This window comes from Aedes aegypti, chromosome 3, assembly GCF_002204515.2.
Source record: "Aedes aegypti strain LVP_AGWG chromosome 3, AaegL5.0 Primary Assembly, whole genome shotgun sequence".
In the NCBI taxonomy this organism is placed as follows: Eukaryota; Metazoa; Arthropoda; class Insecta; order Diptera; family Culicidae; genus Aedes; species Aedes aegypti.
This window is the reverse complement of record NC_035109.1, coordinates 224,535,687-224,559,010: the sequence shown is the minus strand read 5'-3', so window position 1 is coordinate 224,559,010 and position 23,324 is coordinate 224,535,687. Positions and strand designations below refer to the sequence as shown.

At 35.0% G+C, this 23,324-nt stretch overlaps 1 protein-coding gene and 2 non-coding genes across 6 annotated transcripts in view; 1 reads left to right on the top strand and 2 right to left on the bottom strand.

Moving 5' to 3' along the window:
• LOC5570571 (mitogen-activated protein kinase 14B) overlaps positions 1-21,640 on the top strand; it is a 44,349-nt gene extending 22,709 nt beyond the window's left edge. For 3 of the 4 annotated variants that reach the window (XM_001653190.2, XM_021854283.1, XM_021854284.1), the window contains exons 3-8: positions 2,828-3,161; positions 12,551-12,785; positions 13,519-13,598; positions 20,761-20,915; positions 20,973-21,070; positions 21,132-21,640. In XM_001653190.2, the coding sequence (XP_001653240.1) occupies positions 2,828-3,161; positions 12,551-12,785; positions 13,519-13,598; positions 20,761-20,915; positions 20,973-21,070; positions 21,132-21,202 (973 nt within the window). In that variant the 3' untranslated portion in view covers positions 21,203-21,640. Of the gene's footprint in view, positions 1-2,827; positions 3,162-12,550; positions 12,786-13,518; positions 13,599-20,572; positions 20,653-20,760; positions 20,916-20,972; positions 21,071-21,131 lie in introns of all 4 variants that reach the window. The other variant, XM_001653189.2, reaches the window with a different exon arrangement.
• On the bottom strand, positions 18,774-18,846 carry Trnaf-gaa. The gene has a single exon. It is a non-coding gene; the product is annotated as a tRNA-Phe (tRNA).
• Positions 19,657-19,729, bottom strand: Trnaf-gaa. Its single transcript has one exon. It is a non-coding gene; the product is annotated as a tRNA-Phe (tRNA).
• Positions 21,641-23,324: the final 1,684 nt, after the last annotated feature.

Sequence of the window (23,324 nt, the reverse complement as noted above, 5' to 3'; positions counted from 1 at the left end):
TCCACGTACCCGACGATGCTCTCGACTGCGTTGTTGATGGCTGCTTTTATGTTGCTCCAGCAGTCCTCAAGAGGGGCTTCGTCAAGCTCGCCCTCTTCCGGCAACGCTACCTCGAGATGCTGCGCGTATGCGGCAGCGACGTTCGGTTGGGCCAGTCGCGCTAGGTTATACCGAGGCGGGCGTCGATACCGTACATTGTTGATGACGGATAGTTTTTGGCGCAGTTTCACCATCACTAGATAGTGATCTGAGTCGATGTTAGCGCCACGATAGGTTCTGACGTCGGTAATATCGGAGAAGGGGGGGGGCGTTGTTAAAAAATGCGAGAATTAATAAATGTTGGTAGCTCTGTTTTTCTTTTGTTCTATGTTATTAGACAGCTCGAAACTCAGCCCGATAAGTGAAAGTCTTTCACTAAGGGTTTATTCACAAATTTCATAACGCCAAAAATGGCCGTTTTCGACACCCATTCACCCCCTCGTAACGCATTAAAAATAAATGAGGGCTTGCGCATTTTGGCCAAATCTCATCCCAAACTACAGTACTTGCACAGTTGTTTTCGAATTTCGTTAAATGCGAAAAGTAAAGAATTTCAACTTTTCGCTGACACGCTAAATGGCTCAATATGGTTGTGGTCTGTAAAGGTGGCTGCTCTTGGGGCCGATTCACCAATTTCATAACGCTCTAGGCGGGGTGGGTAGGTGTCCTTGAGGTGTTATAGCTCCCAGGGGGTGGGTTGGTGTCGAAAATTACCATTTTTGGTGTTATGAAATTAATGAATAAACCATGGAACGCTCTATTAATATGTTATTACCGAGAGAATGAATGGTAACATTAAAAACAAATTCCGATTGCGATGTTCCACGATGTATTTATATTTTGTTTTTATTAATTGCACTCTCCGTATATGGTTCGATCTGCTCATTCGGATCAAAATCTTAGCTTTTCCAGCAAAATTTATTGACGATATTATTCTCAGTGTATGAAAAAATCAGATAGGCCCTTTGCAAATCAATTCACTTATAACCTGACACAAATACATCATCCTCTGATTGCCTTTAGTACAAAAAAGGACGCATATTTTATATGTTCCTCAGTATATTGAAGTTTACGCGCTACAATCTTCAAATAAGGAAAATATTGAAAGGTTCAATTGTTACCAATGCATGCTTTGTTGCCTAATTCCAATAAATAAATTAGTAATTAGTTGTGTTCGATTTTTTCTGTGAATTTAAATTGTTAACCCTGGTGGCAACCTGGTCCAGTAATAAAAAGTGATTGCCGAGGAAAACAAAGTGCAATAATTTTAATTTGTGATTTTAAGCATAAATATTAAGTATTTTCGAGTGCTTTATATACAAATCAAACGTTTAACTGTCCATAAATGATCGGTGCGTAGCTTTTGTGACAAATTGGCATTAAAGCGGATAATTGGACCGTTCAAAATTATGAGTTGTTTTTTAAGCTTTTCTTGTATTGTTTTATACGGCAGCTCACGAATAACGATGATTTAGTAAGCATTTATTTCATTTTATAATAAAACCCATGTTATATAATATTTTTGTGAAAGATGTGATTTACATGGAAGATTATAGTTCAAGGAATATGTTGAATAAATTGAAGGTAACTTTTGTTCCGTAGATAAATTGTTACAAGGACGATAAGTTAGTGTTGCCGAAAATACCCTTAGGGTGTCGAAGCCTAGATTTTATTTTGTTAATCAAAAGTAAATCTAATTAATATTTTAAAACTACGAGTGATTTTTAAAAACATCACTTTTAATAATCCTATAATACTTCTGCATAACTTATGTCTATGAAATAGATAGAATTTTCTCCAATATATTCTAGTTACAATTTTTTTTAATCAGTGTAAATATTTTTTGATATTTTTCTATTTTAAAACTATCAACATAAAAAAAAAAAAAAAAAAAAAAAAAAAAAAAAAAAAAAAAAAAAAAAAAAAAAAAAAAAAAACAATCAACATATGTAACAAGAATGAATAGTACATCAAATTTGTATTGATAATAGATTATTTTTTAAATTATGATCCACTCATCCCACCCTTTACCATGGTGGACCATTTGTCGCAAATTTTAAAGTCCTTAATACTCAATACATAACAATCAGAAAAATCGAAACAAATAACGATTTGAAGTATATTAGTTAACTTTTCTTTTCTCTATATCCATTTACTCCACCGTACACACTAAGCTCATACGGGGAATTTCACCGTAATCTCAACAGCTGAACAGTTCGGTGAAATAAAACACCGTAATTCCGTCGAAATTTAACGGATTCCAGTGATTTTTCACGGAATACTGTAAAAATTTACCGTACGTACTCCGTTAATTTATTTCACCGAACTGTTCAGCTGTTGAGATTTTACAGGAATCCGTACAATAATTTAAGTGTGTACCTTGGTTATCAAATAATCACTATTTATTCCAGCATTAATGAATTGAATGAACAAATGAAATATGAATAAGAATGTAAAAAAAATAAATGAAAAAATCACTGGGTAGAAATATCGAATAACATAAAAAAAAATTAAAACAATATATCAGAGAGCAATATGAAAATTGTATTGAAACCAGTTGCGTGTGTCACGATGATGAATTACCAAGGGCCTAGCTTGAAGCCAAATCAATCTTTTTATGTTTCATCTACGCCATCGCTATTACAGAGCTATTACAACAGTACCTACATTAATTAGCAATGTCTACGCACCGATCTCGAGGCAATCGGCTCCTTCGAGTCAATCAACTATTGCCACTTAGAACTATATAATTAACTGTAAACTTTTTTCTCTTTACTTTTCGAAACAGTTCTGCAACGGACACCCAACACAACGTTAAGGTGGCAATCAAAAAGCTGGCGCGCCCTTTCCAGTCCGCAGTCCACGCCAAACGAACCTATCGTGAACTCCGCATGTTGAAGCACATGAACCACGAGAACATAATTGGCCTGCTGGACGTTTTCCATCCCGGAGGTAACACACTGGACTCCTTCCAGCAGGTCTACCTGGTCACCCACCTGATGGGGGCGGACCTGAACAATATTATACGAACACAACGTCTCTCGGACGACCATGTACAATTTCTAGTCTATCAGATTCTACGGGGCCTTAAATACATTCACAGTGCCGGTATTATACACAGGGTAAGAACTGTTAATGGCGTTTGCAATTATCGATTTTTATTCTTAAGCGTTTTAGCACAGACTAACAGACGTAACACTTGGAACAAATCTCGATCAAAATCATAGTCACAAAGACATGTACGCTAAAATCAATGCTAAAAAAAACAAATGCTAAAATCGGTGTGTTTGGCCGACTGGATGGCGGATTGGCCACCTACCATATTAAAAGGTGGTCGTTGGACAATGATGAAAGTGTGACGTCTGTGTCTGTGGTTTTAGTGTTCTGCAGTAGTGTAAAAGTCAATTACTCTCTAATCATTATCCATGCATGTCTCACCACATTTCACGATTCGAGATTAGTACACATAGCGCTAGGCACGTTTAACTAGAACATCGACGAATCGGATTTAACTAGTTAAGTTAAGTCGCTTCACTAATTTAATGCTATAAAATATTATTATGCAGCTGTCGCACGGTTTGTCACCGTCAAAACCTTTATACTGATAAGTAGATAAAAAACTTATAGGTATTCTACTAAACAGCTCGAAGATTTATTATCAACTTTATACTGATGTTGTGTACGAATAGCGAGATTTTTTCATCAGTACTGTACAAAACATAACAGGATAACTACTGAAATTTAATTAAAAGGTGTTTGCATTAAACTTTTCAATTTTTCATATTGATTCGTTCTTGAAATTCAAAATATCTTTTTAGGGACTATCCACAAATAACGTACCGCTATAAATTATTTTCACACCCCTTTTTTATAAATTTTGAACAACTCTATTTTGTTTTATAACCATATTTCATTCACGATTATTCAATTTATTTATTTACGATGAACTGTTAGACGAGAGATATGAAATTGTTTTAAATGTTGAATACATGTTAGTCTTTAACACTAGGAGCCCCGGGATCAAAAACATCTAAATGGATATCTCAGCGATGGCTCAACCTATTTTCGAAATTCATTCATGTAGGATAGAAGCACCGGTTTTGGCCAGCCTAAGAATAAACATCTCTGAAAAATATATGGAAAGCTCTACATGTACTGCAAATACGCCAATCCCTGTTATGTATAAAAAATATCGAAATTGAGCATAACCCACATGTTTGCATTGACAACCGCGATGGTCAATATGGGCCACCAGAACAAGTTTCAGCCGCATTCTTAACTTTGGTTCCTGAATTTTGCCAATCACATTGAGTCCTTTTTTGTTATTAGCTTCATTAGGGAGATTTTCAGCCTGTGGCTGGTTCATCTCCAAACGAGTTCATATGAGAGTGGCCAAATTATAAAAAAAAAACACTGGCCAAATTAGGATTATAGGAGTCAAAACTAAAAGGAAAATTTTGTTTTTCTGTTGTTTTTTGAATAAGTTGTAGAGCTATTAAGTCCATTATGAATGTGTTCTATTAGACACCAACAGATCTACGCTTATTTTCTGTCTAAAACTGTGTATAATCCACTAAGGCTACGATTGGTGATATGGCCAAAACCAGTGCTTCTACTCTATCTCATGTCCATATCCTCAAAATGTGTACGGTTTGACAGAGTACTGTTCCTAGGGCTGTTCAAATTTCCCCAAGAGCAATTAAACCAATACATATTTCTTAAGACATGTGTTTTCAGAAAAATATTTCAAGCATCCCGAACGAGACAAATTTGAGAAGGTCGCTTATTTCGACAACTAAGACCTCTAGTGCTTTGGATATGAATGCCAGAGGTTTGGTATTTTCAACAGAGTATTTTAGAATTAGTTGCCCTAAATTTTGATCCCTTTGATTTTGATCTAGATAACTTGTAACTGAACTAGATCAATTTTATCTCTTAATATAAAAGTCTTAGGTAAAAAGGCAGTGCTTCAAAAAGCTCAAGCAAGACGGTTTGTTTTCGGGACGCCGAGAGTTGAGCTTCGTTTCGCGTGTTTTGCTGGGCAGTGAGTCGGAAAGCCCAAGCAAGACGGTTCGTTTTCGGAACGCCGAGAAGTTTTACGATTCGCGTTGTGTGCGTGCGAAAAGATATCCGTGTTAAGTCGAGGATGGATTATCAACTGGTGAGCTCGTTTCATGCTTATAATGACACATTTTTTATGTAATATTCAAACAAACTTTGTATGGTTCGTCACTACAAGTGTCGGCATTTTGCCTGTTTAATACAATTTCAATATACATATATTTTCTCTGTTTAACATTACTAAAAACATCTTTTGAATGTACAGCGTTACTCTTCTGTAATTATCAAACAAACTATGTATGGTTCGTCACTACAAATGTCGTCATCATTCCTATTTAAAAATATTTAAAATATATAGGGGGAGATCCCCCAGTGCCGGACAGCACCCAATACCGGACAAAGTCGAAAAATTGAGATCATGGTCCAATCAAGATGGTGTATTAGTAGAAAAGAAAGCTATTATGTAGATTAATGTTCGCGTAGAATAACACATCCTTGAAATATGCATGCCTTCATAAAAAGTAGAAAAGTTTGAAAATCTTTAAAAAACTGACGTATTTTCTTAATTTTGAGCCTATTTAGTAATTATTTTGAATATGAAAAAATACTTTGGATCACGCAAGCATGATCAAACATAATCCTAATTTGATAGTATGAATGTATTTTGTACCATAATTGAACTAAATATGGACAAATTACAATTTTCGTTAAGCACCTCCTGTCCCTCAGTTTCGAACAGCTTGATTTGTTATATGATATCTTTGTTATTATTGCGTCAGTGTCTCAAAATACTTTCATTTTTCATGGGTTCCGTCGATTATGGTATCAAACATGCAATAAAACTAAGAAGAATGAACATTCAGAACAACATCGTAAAATGTGCTTTTTTTCATCATATATGGAAGAGGTTTTTGATAGGCATCTAAGACAAACTAAGAAAAACTCAAATTAATCTTGTAAGTGTTGCAAATGCATTGAATTGGTAATTATAAACTATTCCTATAGTGCACACATTCAATGATGTTCATATTTGCAGAATTCGAGGCATTTCCAGATCGTGTCCGGTTTTGGATGCCACCTTTCAAGATCGATCAATTTGGTACTAAAATACATCATCAAAATGCATTGTCAAAATTCATATTTATGTTTTCAAATTTATTTTTGTACACTATAAAAATGATAATATTTATAATATATGGGTAACATGAGCGCATAAAATCAATATTTTTCGAATTATGAATTTAGTGGCTTAAGTGTCCGGTACTGGGGGATCTCCCCCTACATATATTTTTCTCTTTTCGCTATTACTAAAACATCTTTTGAATTGTTCGGCATTAAGAATGTTGACGTATTTTTAAAATCTTCTACCATAAACTTCTCGAGACAAAATGCAAAACTAGCTTTATGTTGTATTTTTCCTCAGGGGACTGACATGGCTGTCATCCTGCATACATTTCGGCTCTTCCTCACATCGTTTTGGTACTTCGCGTTTTGGTACCCACTTTCTGGTCGGTTTGCCCTAACCTTGCTCCTGATTTTCGAGTATACGGCTCATACGCTGCTAGTGCTAGATTCTGGCAATTAAACATATCGCATTGAATCGTCGTATTTAGGGACGCTTTTCATTTGTTCATAATTTTGTTTAATGTTTTACGCATCAGCGAAGTATTATTGATGTCTCCTACTCATAAAAACATATGTTTTGTCCTTCTCAAAACAATCCAAATAAGAACACTGGACGCCATGTTGAATTGATGTTGGGTTGGTAAATATAAGCTCATGCCACCCCCTTGTTTTTCCTCCTTAGCCATGGATCGCATCATTGACCAATGGTGACTCCCAGATCTTTTCCTCCCTCACTAATAAACACCCTTCCCGTTGTGATTGTGGAGATGCAGAGGTATTCTCGGTCTCTAGAAACAACAATCATTACGCCCTAACTTTCCTTCCCCATCCCACCTGACTGTAAGGACTTGGCCGGGGCCGTTATTGATCAATGATATTAGATCTGCTAAAATTGTACTTCGAGAATAAGCGAATATTCCCATCCCTAATTCATTTTGATCGTAGTACAATTCTTACCAGTTCCGATCAATCACGGAGTAGCAACCATTGACATGTACAGTCAGTCTATGCTATGCTAATATAGAAGTCTTGGGTAAAAACTTCCTTTTGCAATGTTGTTCAATGAGACATTTTTGACATTTTTACAATGTAAATTTTCTGGTATAAGTGCAGTGAACATGCTTGAGCAGTAATATACATTTTTGATTACACTTAAAATTTGTGTTACTGAAAATTTAAGAAATACTTTTTTCCCTTAACTGTTATCCATTGAACCAACATTTAAAGCAGTGGCATGTCGTTTTTTTCAGCATTAATTAGATTGCAGCAGTCTAGAGAACATTTTTGAGTAGTGATAAAAATGCTAGATTACACTCAAAATTTATTTTGATTCTTCTTCTTCTTCTTTCTGGCATTATGTCCCAAATGGGACAAAGCCTGCTTCTCAGATTAGTGTTCTTATGAGCACTTCCATAGTTATTAACTGAGAGCTTTCTTTGCCGATAGACCATTTTTGCATGTGTATATCGTGTGGCAGGTACGAGGATACTCTATGCCCTGGGAATCGAGAAAATTTCCTTCACGAAAAGATCCTCGACCAGCGGGATTCGAACCCACGACCCTCAGCATGGTCATGCTGAATAGCTGCGCGTTTACCGCTACGGCTATCTGGGCCCCCCATTTATTTTGATTAAAAAACTGAAAAATCCTTGTTTTTCAACTTGTTTGCATAGAACTCAAATATCAAAATGATAGCATGTAGTTTTTTCGGCACAAATTAGATTGTAAGAGTTCATGCTTACTGAACTTTTGACCAGAAACATTATTTTTTAATTATACTCCATATTTCTTTTAATTAAAAACCTACGAGAAACCTGAAATTTTCATCCCGTTTGCCCGTAAAACAATATTCATAGCGAGTAGTTTTTGTTGCATGCATTTTTTTTGCAGAAATCTAGTGAATGTGTTTGAGCAAAGAAAAGGAAATTTCTTCTATTAAAATAACACGAAAATGCTTATTTGCTTCAATTAAGTGCCTTTAAAGCGACGACATTTAGTTTTCTTAGACAAAGATCTTATTGAACAGGAACTGTATCTTTATTTAAGCGACAAGATAAACTCTTGATCATACCGAAAACTTATTTTATTTAAAATTTGTAAAACCTTTAGTTTTAGAACCTGCCTATAAATCAGAAGTGCAATCGATGGAATATAGTTTCTTCGTATTCAATTTCTAGTTGAGTTCCTGTGACAGATCGAAGATAAAAAAGAACATATTTGATATCACTTGAAATTCCAACAACTAAGAAAACCCCTATTTTTACATTAAATCTCAATTCGGTCTTGTTCGGTACAATAAATTTAATTACCGAAAACATACTGTAAAAACATATTTAACCGAAGTTTCGATATTGAAAACGATATTTACCGAAAAAGCTTAAATAAAAAAAAAATTACAAATATATAATAAATACTTACCCAATTTTAATAATAGGCAATCTGTCTCAAGTTATTGAACTAGTTTTATCCGGCGTTTATTAGTTTTATCCTGTATGCTTTTTGGCACAAATTCAACAATGAAAAACCATACCAAACAATGAAACATGGTATTTGTTGATAGTTTCAAAACTCCAATGAACATGTTTGCAAGAAGAAACAATTTTTTTAATATCAAAGTTCTCTTTACTTAAAAACAAATTTTTCAAGCCTGTCTACCTATAAAATAAATTTTAACATGTAGTTTTTTTTTACATATATTCAGCTGTTGAAGCCAAGTGAACATTTTTAGACCGAAAAAGTAATGTTTGATTAGGAGACGAATTTCTTTCAATTCAAAAACTATGAACATCCCTATAATTTAAACCGAATTGCCTATATTTCCAAATTTCAAATTACACAAATTTATTATTAAAAAAAAAAGCTACAAATACACTTATTTAAAACCTTTTGCAAGTAAATCATAATTCAAAGCGAATGTTATGTTTCTACATAAATTGACTTGAAGAAATCCATTAAACATATTTGTGTAGAAACCAAACCTCATTTTTAACAACAGTCTATTCTCTGTAATTCTAAAGAGAAATTTTGAGTATAAACTATAGTTTTACTATGAGCATAAATCATGGACATTTTAGAGATTGCTTTGAATGTTGATTTTTCAGCGAATAGGTTCAAAAGCTTTAGGATTTCTCGTAATTTGTCTGCCCTAGCATGTTAACTTGCCCTCTACAATCAATTTTATGTCGAAAAAATTACATGTCATAGCTATGAATTTCGATCGGCAAACAAAACAAAAAATCCAGGTTTTTCATAATATTTTCCACTTGTGCTAACCGTTGTTTGTTTGCTTGTCTCGCAGGAAACCATTTCCAAGGTATACACTTAAGGTGATTATAAAACGAAGCCATACTTTGAATTTTCGAATGCACAAGGCTGGATAATCTGACAACATTCCGCGCTGGAAATCAATCAAATTGCTTACTTGCTGGTGGTGATCAATGGGATAAATTTTCGACGCATAGCGCTGTTTGGTTCTCAAGTCTTGTGCTCTTGAAAATTTGAGGTGTGCCTTCGGTATATAATCACCTTAACATACTTCACACAGAGCTGTCCTAGCATGTTAACTTGCCCTCTACGATCAATTTTATGTCGAAAAAATTACATGCAATGAATTTCGATCGACAAGGCAAACAGATAAAAAATCAAGGTTTTTCATAATATTTGCCACCAGTGCTAACCGTTGTTTGTTTGCTTGTCTCGCAGGAAACCATTTTCAAGGTATACAAGGTATACTTCATACAGAGCTTCTTCAGTTTGATGCGAGCAATAGGTCCAATAAATCAGCTGAATCAGCTAGTAAACAGTACATTTCTAAGAAATATATTTTACAAAAGTTTTGGAAAACTTATGCATTAACAAGACCAAACATTACGTTTCTTGAAAGTTTGCAGTTCTTGTGTCTCATAAATGGTCTAACGTTTTTTAGCGTGACTAAGTAATGACCACACACTCCTAGGCATACTCGGATCATTTTTATAAAAATTTTAGCTAGACAGCAGCCTGGCTGCTTTTTGATATAGCACCCACCGGGATTTTTTTTATAATGACATAGACTCTTAACCCTTTATTTAACTAAACGGGGTACTGCATTAATCCTCCACAAATACTCTATTGAATATGCCGATGTTCTTGATACTCTGAAGATCTCAAGGCCTATATTCCTGGAAGCTCTTGGATTACTCAAAACATTTCATAAATGCAACAAAACAATACAACAACAAAATCAGAGCAGCATATTGCTTTTAACTTCTTTGCATATGAAAAGATTTTAAAGGTAACTAGATCACGCTTGTAGACCTGAAAATTAAAATCCAGAGTATACTGGAGTTTATTGCAGATATGACCAATAATACGTTATAATATTTCATAGATTAAACACGTATGAATTGAACAACAAAGCAAAAGTTGAAAACAAAAGAGATTATTTACGTGAATCCCAAAGCATAATTTTCCGTTTAATCGTCTCAACTCAATTACGAACTTCAAAAAAAAGTAACGGATATTGAATTTGAAATATTTGAAAAAAATGCTTTGAAAATTGAGGTTTTAGTGTATCAGTATTTTATTGGATCTTTTATTTTATGAAATCATAGAATAGTAGTTGAACGATGTTCAGGAAACCAATTACGATGTAATTAATAAATAGTTAATTAAATATCAGCAACGCATTATTTTGCAAAAACGTTTCAACGTTAAATGATAAAACTCGTTAAAAAAAGACTGCATTGCTGATATTCCTTTAATAATTGAAGATACAGTCGAACTCTAACCAGTGTAGATAAATAACAAATATGCAGTATAAACAAGGTGTCCACTTTAAAACATGAAAAGTCCTTAACCATTTCAATGCTAAACGACATCAATATTGATTATTTTGAAGTCCAGTCACCCTAATATTGGATCATCTTAGTGATGGTATATGACAGTTATCGAATCACCTTGTTGTTATACCCGAGGTTATACCACATTAACATTGCTACATCACCTTTCCTCATCGTGTTTTTTGTATGAGCATGAGCATGATTGACCGCCCGCAGTTGCTACTCCGTTATTGCAAGTACAGCTGTACTTACACAGGGAACCAACAGATGCTACTCAGGATCAGTAGCATCTTCAATGTGTAAGCACTGGTGCTCTCATTATTATAACAAATAATACCGGCGCCGGCTGCGTCCGAATGCAGGTCAATTTGGGGATGAGAGGGAAATGTTGACGTGTTACTTGCTTTACGGAAGACGAGGAGTCCTCTGCACTTCCACAAGAAAACACTGGGAGTTTGGAAAGGATTCGTTTTGGTGAACGATAAAGATAAAGTTTGAAACGAATACGTGAGCATATACACGCGTGACCGATACCGAAAGTGTGATTACTACGCGAACCGGACACAATTGATCCAGATTCCGTCGCTCGCCCATAAAGGAGCAAGCAACAGATTCAACAGACCAAACACTACTGACGCGTTTTGTTTGTTTTGTTTTTCAACCTCACACTTCGTTTTTTCATCAGCGCAACGCGAACCGAACACAATTGATCCGGATTCCGTCGCTGCCTGACAACACTAACAGCACGGCCACGAAGCCTACCAATCACCATGAAACAATTTGTTTTCAGTAGACCACATTCAAATGATAGAATTACATTCATTTACTTCCTGAATTGATCGAAAAACTAATAAAAATAATTCATTTCCCTCATAATTTTAACTTTCGTATACCTAAGCTGGCCAGATTACTCCTAAATTAGCAAGTCTCATAAGAAATTCATGCGTCATCAACAATTAGGAACCAAACTCAAATCTCTGGATGGAATTGGTTCAGGTTGCCTAAATTGACCAATATCATTTTCGAAGAAAAAAAAAATGGTTTTAGCTCAGTTCCAATATTTTTCATGCATAATATAGATTGAAAGCTTTTACTTGATGCATTTGCAGGCCTTCCATATATTGTTTAGAAATATTTTCTTTTAGGGTGGCCAAAACCGGTGCTTCTACCCTACTCATTAATTCAATCGAATTAAAAATCGATTACCCGAAACAAAAAACATCGATTCAAAATCGCCAAACGCTATTACATAAAACAACATGTTGTGAACGTTAATTCTATGTTCTTTTCTGAATACTCGCAAATTACATAACATCTTATGTATCATATAGCATCTAATGTATTACATATCTAAAAACTTTTTAGGAAAAATGCAAGGATTTTGAAATATGACACATCTTAAACACTCTAGCTCACATTTTTTAATTGAACTATCGATAAAACCACACTAGAATTGTTCGTACAAATTCAGCAGAAAGCTCAGAACCCCATTTCTTTCGTTACAGGATTTGAAGCCGTCCAACATAGCAGTGAACGAGGATTGTGAGCTGAAAATTCTAGACTTTGGTCTGGCCCGCCCCACAGAGAACGAAATGACCGGTTACGTGGCGACTCGGTGGTACCGGGCGCCGGAAATCATGCTCAACTGGATGCACTACAATCAAACCGTGGACATTTGGTCCGTCGGGTGCATCATGGCCGAACTGTTGACGGGTCGAACGCTTTTCCCCGGCACAGACCGTATCCTTTTACTAATATGCAGTTTTTTTTGGAGATATTTCTTTTATTTTTATTGATTTTGTCACAGTTGTGAACCTGTATAGACTGCATTGATTGACACGTACTTGTGTTAATGGGTGTATCGTGTATATGCATGCTAATGATTTCATTATTCGCACGATCATGACTATCCACTTAACAACAGTCACATCTCTCATTATAATCGCATTTGAAAATGTTTGTGCATGTCGGATGCAATTCAGGTATCCAATTTTTCGCTCACCATTCACCAATTTAACAATTAAATTCGGATTTCATTAGGATTGGAGTGGGACAAACATCGGTAATACATTATCATTATAGTTTTGGCGTACATCAACCCATTTTGATCGTATATAAATTCCACTTATATACGATATTTATAAATTTTTTGTCTAAACAAAGTATAAATCTCCAACCTGGCATGTACCATTGATCACTGAAATCGACCATTCTGCCATTTACCATACGTATGCATCATGCTAACTAATCCGCGAAATAGCTCTCTACATCGTTAACTAGTGAACACGTAAACAAGAACTCTGCCTGTTGTGCGCTACCACAAACTCATAAACACAAACACGCCATGTTTTAACTGAAATTTCATCAACAAGACATTCCAGTATGTACCGTAATATGCAATACGACACGTGATTTTCTCTTAATTCATAAACTCGAAACTTTTCGCTGAATAACTCCTATCCCATGACAACAGACATCCATCAATTAAACCTAATAATGGAAATATTGGGAACACCCAACGAAGAATTCATGGCGAAAATATCCTCGGAAAGTGTGAGTAATAATAACGTATCTACATATTCTTCCCTTTTTTCCCAATTTGCTTAGGAGGTCACATGTGTGCTAAGTACTAACAGATTTTTTTTCCGACCAGCGTAGCACTGCTTTCCTGTCGCAAATTATTTGCTTGTATACTTGGCTATTCTGAAGTAATTCATGCTAAATTTGCAAACGATTTTATACGCTTCTTGCCTATTGATAGTGTCGCTTCAGTTCGTCCGTAAAACGAAAAATACGCATCCGGAAACTAAGTTACACAAAGCCAAATATTAGGGTGCGGTTTATTTTTCGAAGGTATTGAGAATTAAAAGTTCGTATGCTCTTCTGATTTTAAATCATATTAAAAAAGAAGCCTCAAAGTTTAAACCAAAAGAAAATGTAGCAGAAATCAGCATAAAATGATCCATTTTACATATTTTTTTCTAATTTGTGTAACCTTCTGCTAGACCCATACTACGGCACACAAATTCTGCTATACAAAATTTTTGTCGATTAAGTTTTTATAAAATATGCAAATTTGTGTTACTTTGATTTAGAGGCTAAAGGCCTAGATAATTTTGGAACTCCACAAAAATCTTCGTTCTTTATATTTAGACTAATCCTGGCTTTAGTAGTAGATATAACAGAACAGAATTATTATTAAATTTTAGGATCGTAATTGATTTATTGATTTTTAGGAGAAAGTTTGAAGTACGACTAATTGACTTGGCTAACATGTGATATGTATAAATTATTGATTATAGTTTTTTTTGTAAATATAAAAAATAATTCGGGGTTTTGCCAGAAACTAGCTCAAAATAATTAATTTGTACAAACACTTTTCAAACATGAAATTCCCTCTATCTAAAACAATTTCAAATCACTAACCAAGAGCACAGTTTAACTCTACAATGAATCTAATGTAGATGTAGCAATACACATATTTCTCTCTTCTGTAATTGTTCACTCACTTACCTCCGCTATCGCATTCCGCTTAGCGACCTTTTCCGAATGCGTTCACTTTTTCTGTCTTGTTGGATGCCCGCACGCTTTTTTCTTTCTTCTGTATGGCTATACCTATACTTGTACTACTTCAACATTCTTTCCCCTTCCCCCCAGGGACTAGCTAGCCGTTTTTCCGAGCATATTTTTCTTGATCTGGTTTTCTCACTTGTCGGTCCATAAATGCACTACGCACCGTCCGTAATGATCGTAATTGAGACATTAGTGCTGCTTTTTTACACGTCGTAAAAATGCCTGGTTCATGCTCGACTACGAGAACGAATGAAAATTTATCTGCTATGAATTGCAGTAGGTTTTGATTTTTTGGGTAGCATCGAATCTCCAGGGTATTTTTATTAATTTAAAATGAATTTTCTATTTTTTTCTGTACACCAAATTGTTTGAATAGTAGTGGCGATAAATTAAAAAACATGCTCATTTTAAGTATATATACATCACCTTTGGGCCTGAGACTTTGGACCACCTTCAAATCTTCACTAAACTCATTAAAAATTTGACATTTGGCAAAAATTTCCGAAATCAAATATTTTCCAATAATTTTAAAAATTGTTCATGAATTGTTGCAGGGTTGGTAGCGAGTAGCGACTGAGTGTCATGAAAATAGGAAATTGCTTAAAAAGAGAGCAAACAGTAATTGAAAAAAATACGAAACCTAAAAGGAATATGGAGAAAAGAGTTTGATATTTTATGGAATCAGACCTGACATTTCTCTGAGAATATTTCTTAAATTTTCCTCGCGACATTACGACCAACAATACTGTTTGTATTACTGTATGCATTTTCAATTATTTTCACAGGGAATTTCTTCAGTAATTATCTCAAGTATTTGCCCAAAAATTCAGATATAACTCCGAAGATTTCTTCTTCTTCTACTTGGCGTTACGTCCTCACTGGGACAAAGACTGCTTCTCAGCTTAGTGTTCAATGAGCACTTCCACAGTTATTAACTGAGAGCTTTCTTTGCCAAAGTTGCCATTTTCGCATTCGTATCTCGTGTACGATGATACTTTATGTCCAGGGAAGTCGAGGAAATTTCCATTACGAAATGATCCTGGACCGACCGGGAATCAAACCCAGACACCTTGAGTATGGCTTTGCTTTGTGCGGACTCTAACCACTAGGCTAAGGAAGGCCTCGAAGATTTCTTCAGGTTAAATAGATGGATAGGTATTTTAATATGAAAGATTTGTATTTTTCTTCAGGAGTTTATTTAGTGATTATTTCCCATAAAAAAGCTTCAAGAATTTTCCTAAAGAATTCCTCTAAGAGTTTTGTTTTGTATATCTCAAAATACAACCTGGATTTTTCTAATAATAACTACAGAAATTACAATTCAGAGATTCCACTGATGGATAATAAAGAGAATAATATGAAGTAGTTCCTGAGAATTACTTCATATTATTGTCTTTATTAACGAGACTTTCAAAAATTACTTCACATATAATTTCAAATATTTTTCAAGAAAGCCTTCAGTTCTCAAGGTTTTTTTTTCGGTGATTCTCATATCGGTTTTCCTAGAACGTCGTCCAAGGCTCCCGTTTCAAGAATGTTGGAATATTCAACCACAAACTTCTAGATTTCTCAGGATTTCCTACAGAATTATCCTTCAGAATTTCTTTAAGATTTTGACTATGAACTTCTCTAAGGATACCTTCAGAAATTACTCCAGAGATTGCTCCTAAGATTTCTCTGGAAATTCATCCAGTAATTCTAAGAGAATGATGAAACTTGTGTAAGTTCTTAAGTCATGCTTGACAAATAAGGATTTCTAGAAGAGATCAAAATCCCTTGACAAAACTTTAGAAGATTTTCTTGATTTAATCTTGAATGAAGAAAAATAAATCAATATTGAATCTCTGTAAAGGAACTCCTGAGAAAACAAAATCTCCAAGATATTGTGTAGGAATGATCGGGTGATCGAAGGATTTCTTGGAAAAATAGTCGTAATAGTGACCGGATTTTTTTTTACAAAATCATTGACAAACGTTTGGAAGAACTTCAGAAATCCTTGGATGAAATGCTGAGGAAATTCCAAGAAAAAAATCTAGAGAAACTGAATCATGAAACAAAGGTCAAATTTGTGGATTTTTTTTAAATGCTTCTAAAAGATTTACTCGAAATAACTTGTAAATTCACCTTGAAGAGCACACGATTTTTTGGTTTAGAGAACTAGAGTAAGGAAGGGCAAAAGTTCGACCTTAGTGGTATAATCAAAGTTTCCAAGAAAACAATAGCAGATAAACTAAACAAATTCCATACAGTGAACCTTCAATATATTGGCTATAATTTTGCTGAACAAACTTGTGTCAAAAAATTTACCCATTTTTAGAACAGTTTCAAAATTGATTGTCTTAAACGAACTTTTGCCCCACCAGTGGGGCAGGAGTTCGAATCTGGTGTGCGGCAAAAGTTCTTTGACTAAAACAAAAAAGATCGATACTTCTATGGCAGGCTTACTTTATACCTGAGACAAGACTCGCGAAGACGGTCTTTTTTTCTGTGATTGCTGAGTTTTTTCTTATTCCACTCTGTGTTTTCATCAATCATGCGCAAGCCGTTCAAACTCTCACATGAACAGCTCAGCAAAAACTTATTGCGTTTGCTTCACACCGAAGCATAAATAGCCTTTTGAGTGAAATTTCATGCCAGAAAACGTAGCAGATATTGGAAATAACAAGCCTTATGTTTAGATTTATTTGCATCTTTGGAAAAACTGCTCCGCTGACTGGGGATTTTAATAACAGTTTATTTTGAATACAATACTTTCAACTTTTTCAGCCATTGAAACGACGGGCTGCATGTGACGTTTCGTGACAGCGGAATCTGGGCTGCATATGACGTTGATAGTTTTCCTCTTTGCGAGTCTCTCTCACAGGCTCTAAACTCTCTCTCTTACCAGGCGTAAACTTAGGCTTACCGAAAAATACACACTAAATTTTCATAAAAAATGTCCAAAACAGGGTTAATTGTAATATACACAAAAAAAATCAGCTTTTCGCCAAACTTAGTGGAAATGTAAAATTTTGGTGATATTTTCCGCACGATCATTCAAATTTTGCTATATTTGAAGATAATATGTGGATTTTAGGCAAATTGTAAATTTTTCCGTGTGTTTATACACGGGTCGAACTTTTGCCCCGCTGATTCGAACTTTTGCCCCGCTATGGGCCAAAAATTGTTTCCATAAGGATTTATGCAAAAACTAATACACGTCAATGCATCCTTATGATAGGCCTAGAAACGCCCTTATATAAAATATTGATAAATATTTTATCTTCATTTGGTTCCATGCATCGAAATTTTGTCCAAAAATTATAATATTCAAGTCGAATAACAACAAATAGCCATAACTTTTCCAAATCTCATTCGATTTTTATGATATTTGTAGTGAAAGTATCTGACTTGAATAGCATTCGAACCACCATGACATTTATAACTTTTGTTTTGAATTGAGCTAGAAATCTTAAAAAGAAACTCTTGCCATACTCGAACTTTTGCCCCACTTTACTCAATCGAAAAATAAGCCGCACCCGGGTGGCCATTTTGCCCCGTCCTACCCTACGACATTCGTAGCATAATAATAATAATTATTAAATTCTACAATTTTGCCTTTGTGAGTTACAGACAAAGATTTTTCAAAGTATTCAGTAGAATTACCCAATTAAAAACAAAATATATGTTGTCAGTAAATGTTGCAATATGTATAGCCTTTTTCATCGAACCAATTCCATGAAATATTGCTTTCTTGCTTAAAATAACATTTTCTGTAAATATGCCGAATTTCAAACAGAAAAAAAACAATATAAAATTAAAAGGTCTTTATCCAACTTCACACGACACGACATCACACGTATGAATTCAACGACAACATAAACATTTTTTCTTGCCTAATTCTCGACTCGAACTATTGAAAATTGTTTTACCTTATTTTTTTGACAAAAAGTGATTGAAAAACGATTTTTTTTCAAAGAAATTAGAATTTGGCCGCCTCTACATCGCAATAAGAACTTGTGACATTAACACAGAGGTGCACACGAATTTTAGGTTTCAAGAATTTTCGAGAGACTAGTCGCAGGTACCTACCTATTAGTACGTTCATTCAGATCCAGTACGTTCATTCAGATCCAGTACGAATTCAGTACGAATACACGAGTAAAAAGTTTACTTTGCCGAAACCCGGGATTGAACCGGGGACCTTTAGATCTTCAGTCTAACGCTCTCCCAACTGAGCTATTTCGGCACTTGTTAGGCTAGTTTCTAATGGCGTACAAGTAATGTTTTTTCTAAGCATCATTCATAAAACTGTAAATAATAATTGGGTATTTGCAGTTTTATGAATGATGTTTCAAAAACCATTATTTGTACGCCATTAAAAACCAGACCAGAAATAATTTCTCGAGAATGTAAATCATTAGTTGATCAGATAAGCCTTTTTTAGCCCTAGTGACTCTAATATTGCCCCATAATGTGGTAGGAATGCATCTTTCCAAGTAACCGCCAAGCACTTAAGGTGAAGGTGCATCGAAGCCAAACCTTAAATTTTTAAGAGCACAACTCTAGATAAGGGTTTATTCACAAATTTCATAACACCAAAAACGGACATTTTTGACACCCACCCACCCCCTCGTAACGCATTTTGTATGAACACTTTTCAAATTGTATATGAGCTGTAACATCTTAAGGATACCCACCCACCCCCATCAGCGTTATGGAATTTGTGAATGGGCCCTAACTAAACTGCCGTTCAAGCTAAAAACTGAACCAGCACAATCGATTAAGTTTTCAGCTCAAACCACTGTGAGCCTGGTTCTCTAGATTGGTGCTCTTGAAGATTTGAGATTTGGCTTCAATACATCTTCACCTTAACGATCCAAATCAGCGAGATAGTGCTAGTTCAGGGCTTCAAGTCGTTCAATAGTTCTATATTAGCACTATATGCCCGATTCGGCGACATATGGGACTTTGCGTGCTTATTGATATATATAATATTGACAGCGCTATGGCTTTGCGTAAATGTTAAAGAATAACGCATCAAAAAATTGAACACTTGTGCCGAAACCCGGGATTGAACCGGGGACATTTAGATCTTCAGTCTAACGCTCTCCCAACTGAGCTATTTCGGCGGATGGAATTGTCGCACGCTGGATATGTTGAGCTTACGTTGCACTACAAGACTTGATGCAGTGTGTTATCTGTGGTGTTGCGCCTCCATGTAGTGCGACTAACCAAGATAGGGATTTCCCTTCTTTCTGCAACATGCGGCAAGCGACTAACGAACATGCTTGTGCCGCATTTAGAGTATATTTTAAGATGAAGATATATTTAAGCTAAAGAACTAAAGAATCAGAAGCCTTTTCAACTGAAAACTTGATCACTCGTGGTGGTAATTAATAATTGCACTCTTGGAAATTTGAGATTTAGCTTCGGTTAATCTTCACCTTAAACTAGTTAACTATGTTGAGACGAATGGCGCATGTAATGTTAGGGCTTATTTACAAATTTTATAACACTAGAGGGCGTTGGTGGGTGGGTGTCCTCAAAATGTTACGGATCATACAAACATTGTAGAATATTCATACAAAAAACGTTACGATGAAGTGGGTGGCTGCCAAAAATATCCCTTTTTTGGCGTTATGAAATATGTGAATGAACTTTCAAAAAACAAGCTCATCCACTGAAGAGTTGTGCGTTTGTTCATCTTCTAGATAAATAACAAGAATAGTGCATTAGGATTGATGTGAGCTTAACTTATCGCTTGAAAGCTGTTCGGAAAAACTTTTTTTTCTGGTTACTACTGTTATCGTATCTTTTGCATCAAAATTACACACTCAAAATTTTAGTACCAAATAGTTACCTTAACTCGAATCATTCAAACTTGTTGGCCTTATTGAACGCGCGCTATTTAAAATTCAATGCGCCTTCTAATCATATCGCTAAATTCATTAACGTGCTCGGTCACACATTAGATATCGACCACCTTACACGCATCATGTTCTTTTGCGGAACACCTGATGATGAACTGATGCAAAAAATAACTAGCGAAGAGGTATGTGATCATATAAGCGAGCATAAGCAGTGCTACCGTGGATTATTCTGAATTTAAGTAGCTCCTATGGGTTGATGCTGGAAAAAACTGAAGTCTATTTATTTTCAGGCTAGACACTACATCCGATCATTGCCTAAAACGGAAAAGCGCAACTTCAGCGATGTGTTTCGTGGTGCCAATCCTCTTGCCATTGACTTGCTGGAGAAAATGCTGGAACTAGACGCAGATAAGCGTGTTACCGCCGAACAAGCGTTGGCACATCCGTAAGTAGAAGACAGTTATAGGTATTCTCAAACTACTAATTAAAAAAAACATTTCAGATATCTCGAGAAGTACGCGGACCCCACCGATGAGCCAACGTCTTCGCTGTATGATCAAAGCTTTGAAGATATGGATCTACCCGTGGAAAAATGGAAGGGTATCGTAAAAAAATGGTCAACATTTCTCATTTCAATGCTCACAGGATTTATTTCTTTCAGAACTCGTCTTCCAAGAAGTACTTAATTTCGTCCCTCAACAGCATGCACATATTGGCAGTGATGGACAGTAAATCACCATTTTCCCTTCGAAGGAATCCTACTGAAAGAAGTAACAACTGGTCGAAACAACTGTTAAATACCGTGTAGGAGCTACATATTATGTCTTTAAATACTACAACAACACGCTAATCAATCATGCCCCCATTAATCCATATGTTAAATCCAACTTTGAAGAGAACCTTTCATCCAGTTGCACGGTCTTACCCATAATAACTTCTAGAAGCTATAAATAAAGACTCAAATCTTAAGAATGGAAGTGATTTGTAATGTGAATAGTGAACAACAGGTAGTATTGAATGACTTCATTGGCAGGGATTTATTTCTAAAAGAAAACATAGAATCGATTTTACATTACAAATAATGTATAAACCTTGAGATGGTATTTTCATCGATTATTGATTATATTATGTAAGTTTCAATAAATAAGAAAAATGGGAAATAGCTACAAACTGTTGTATTGTCTAACTGTGTATTTGAAAGATTTCCTTCCTAAATCCTAACTAAAATGGATTGTTTGTCAAAGCTTAACTGAGCCGAATGTATATTTTAAGGTACCGTAAAACGGGGTAACTTTGATAGTTTTTTTCGAAGAAAACTTGAATATTTATGCATGCTGTTTCAAAGAATTTTAATTCATATTTTTAAAACAAGTACTGGTATCATAACTATCGATTCCAGTTGATATATTTCCAAAAGATTTATTCTTAATGGCTTTATAATTTTTCATATGATCGAAAGTCGGTTTTCTGTTTTGGGGTAACTTTGATAATGAAGCATCACTCGAACAAAATTGAATGAATTACAGAACATTTGTAGGGCGTTGCATATCTTTAGGCGTTTAACGCTATATGGAAATTTCTGACTTAGATTACAAAAATGGTCCCAGTTTGTAAAAATAGTATTCGCTAAGAGTTTTGAGACCGAATTGGAGTTCTACTATAACTAGGCTATCAAGTATAAGTGACGAATTCATTATGACTTCATCAAATAGTGATCGTAGAACAGATTGTTTGAGAGCATTTCAAAATTGCTAAAATCTTATACATTTTCCATGTTTGCATATAAACCCTCAAATGTACTTGATTCCAACGGAAATAGCTTTAACATGAAGTGTCAGACTAATACTCTTTACTTTTGCATTCGTTTTGCTTAACAGATTAACAGGAACTTTGTTATTTCGTCTAGTATGTTGAGAGTCTCGCATTATCAAAGTTACCCGCATTATCAAAGTTCCCCGTTTTACGGTAATCATATTGTTTTAACATTTTTTATGTTCATAGCATTTTCATGAGAAACGATATTGATCACATATTCACTAGAATGTGGCTGAAAACGACCAGGACGTACAATGACAAGAGATCGAACGAAAATAATAATTATGTTTTTGAAATCAGGATACAATCAATAGTATTTCCATTTTTTGTTACTTTTACTTCAAGCTTCAAAACTGAGCGATGCATCATTTATTTTTTTCATTTCAATTATTAAACATAGTTTGAACCCTTGGGGCAAGACACTGGCTAATATCAGGATTAATTCTTCTAATAAGTCGATGAATTTAGCGCTTCAAAAATACTTCATAAGGATTCTTATATTCTAATCCTACTTAATCCCTGTAATATTATCAGAAGGGTTTAATCTTTTTCATCTTGATTTTGCACTAATGGATGATGAAATACTCATATCCGTTTTTAAACTCATAGGGGGATTAGGGGCATAATGAACATACGGGGCGAAATGGACACCCTCTCAATATCTGATAATACGCATATTTCATCAAAAGTTCATTCATTGCATGAAATCTGTAATGCATTTGAAATGTTTGACAGTATAAAAGTTTATTTTTTGCTTCAATTGTTCTTCAAAATTTGACTTGAAATTTTTCTCAGTTTCAAATTGGCATATAAGCAAGACTGTGGAAGAATCTAATTTTTGAGCAAAGTAACGAATCCAGAAAGGTTCTTTTTAGCTATTATGATTGAGGGAGAGCCCTTTTGCATATCGGAATGATTGACAGTCATTGAATATATTGGAATAACTAAATTTCATGCAGGTGTTCATTTCGCCCCGATACCTTTTTACCAGCCTTGTTTTCGACCCAATTTTCTATCTCGCTTTTCTGACATATGATAT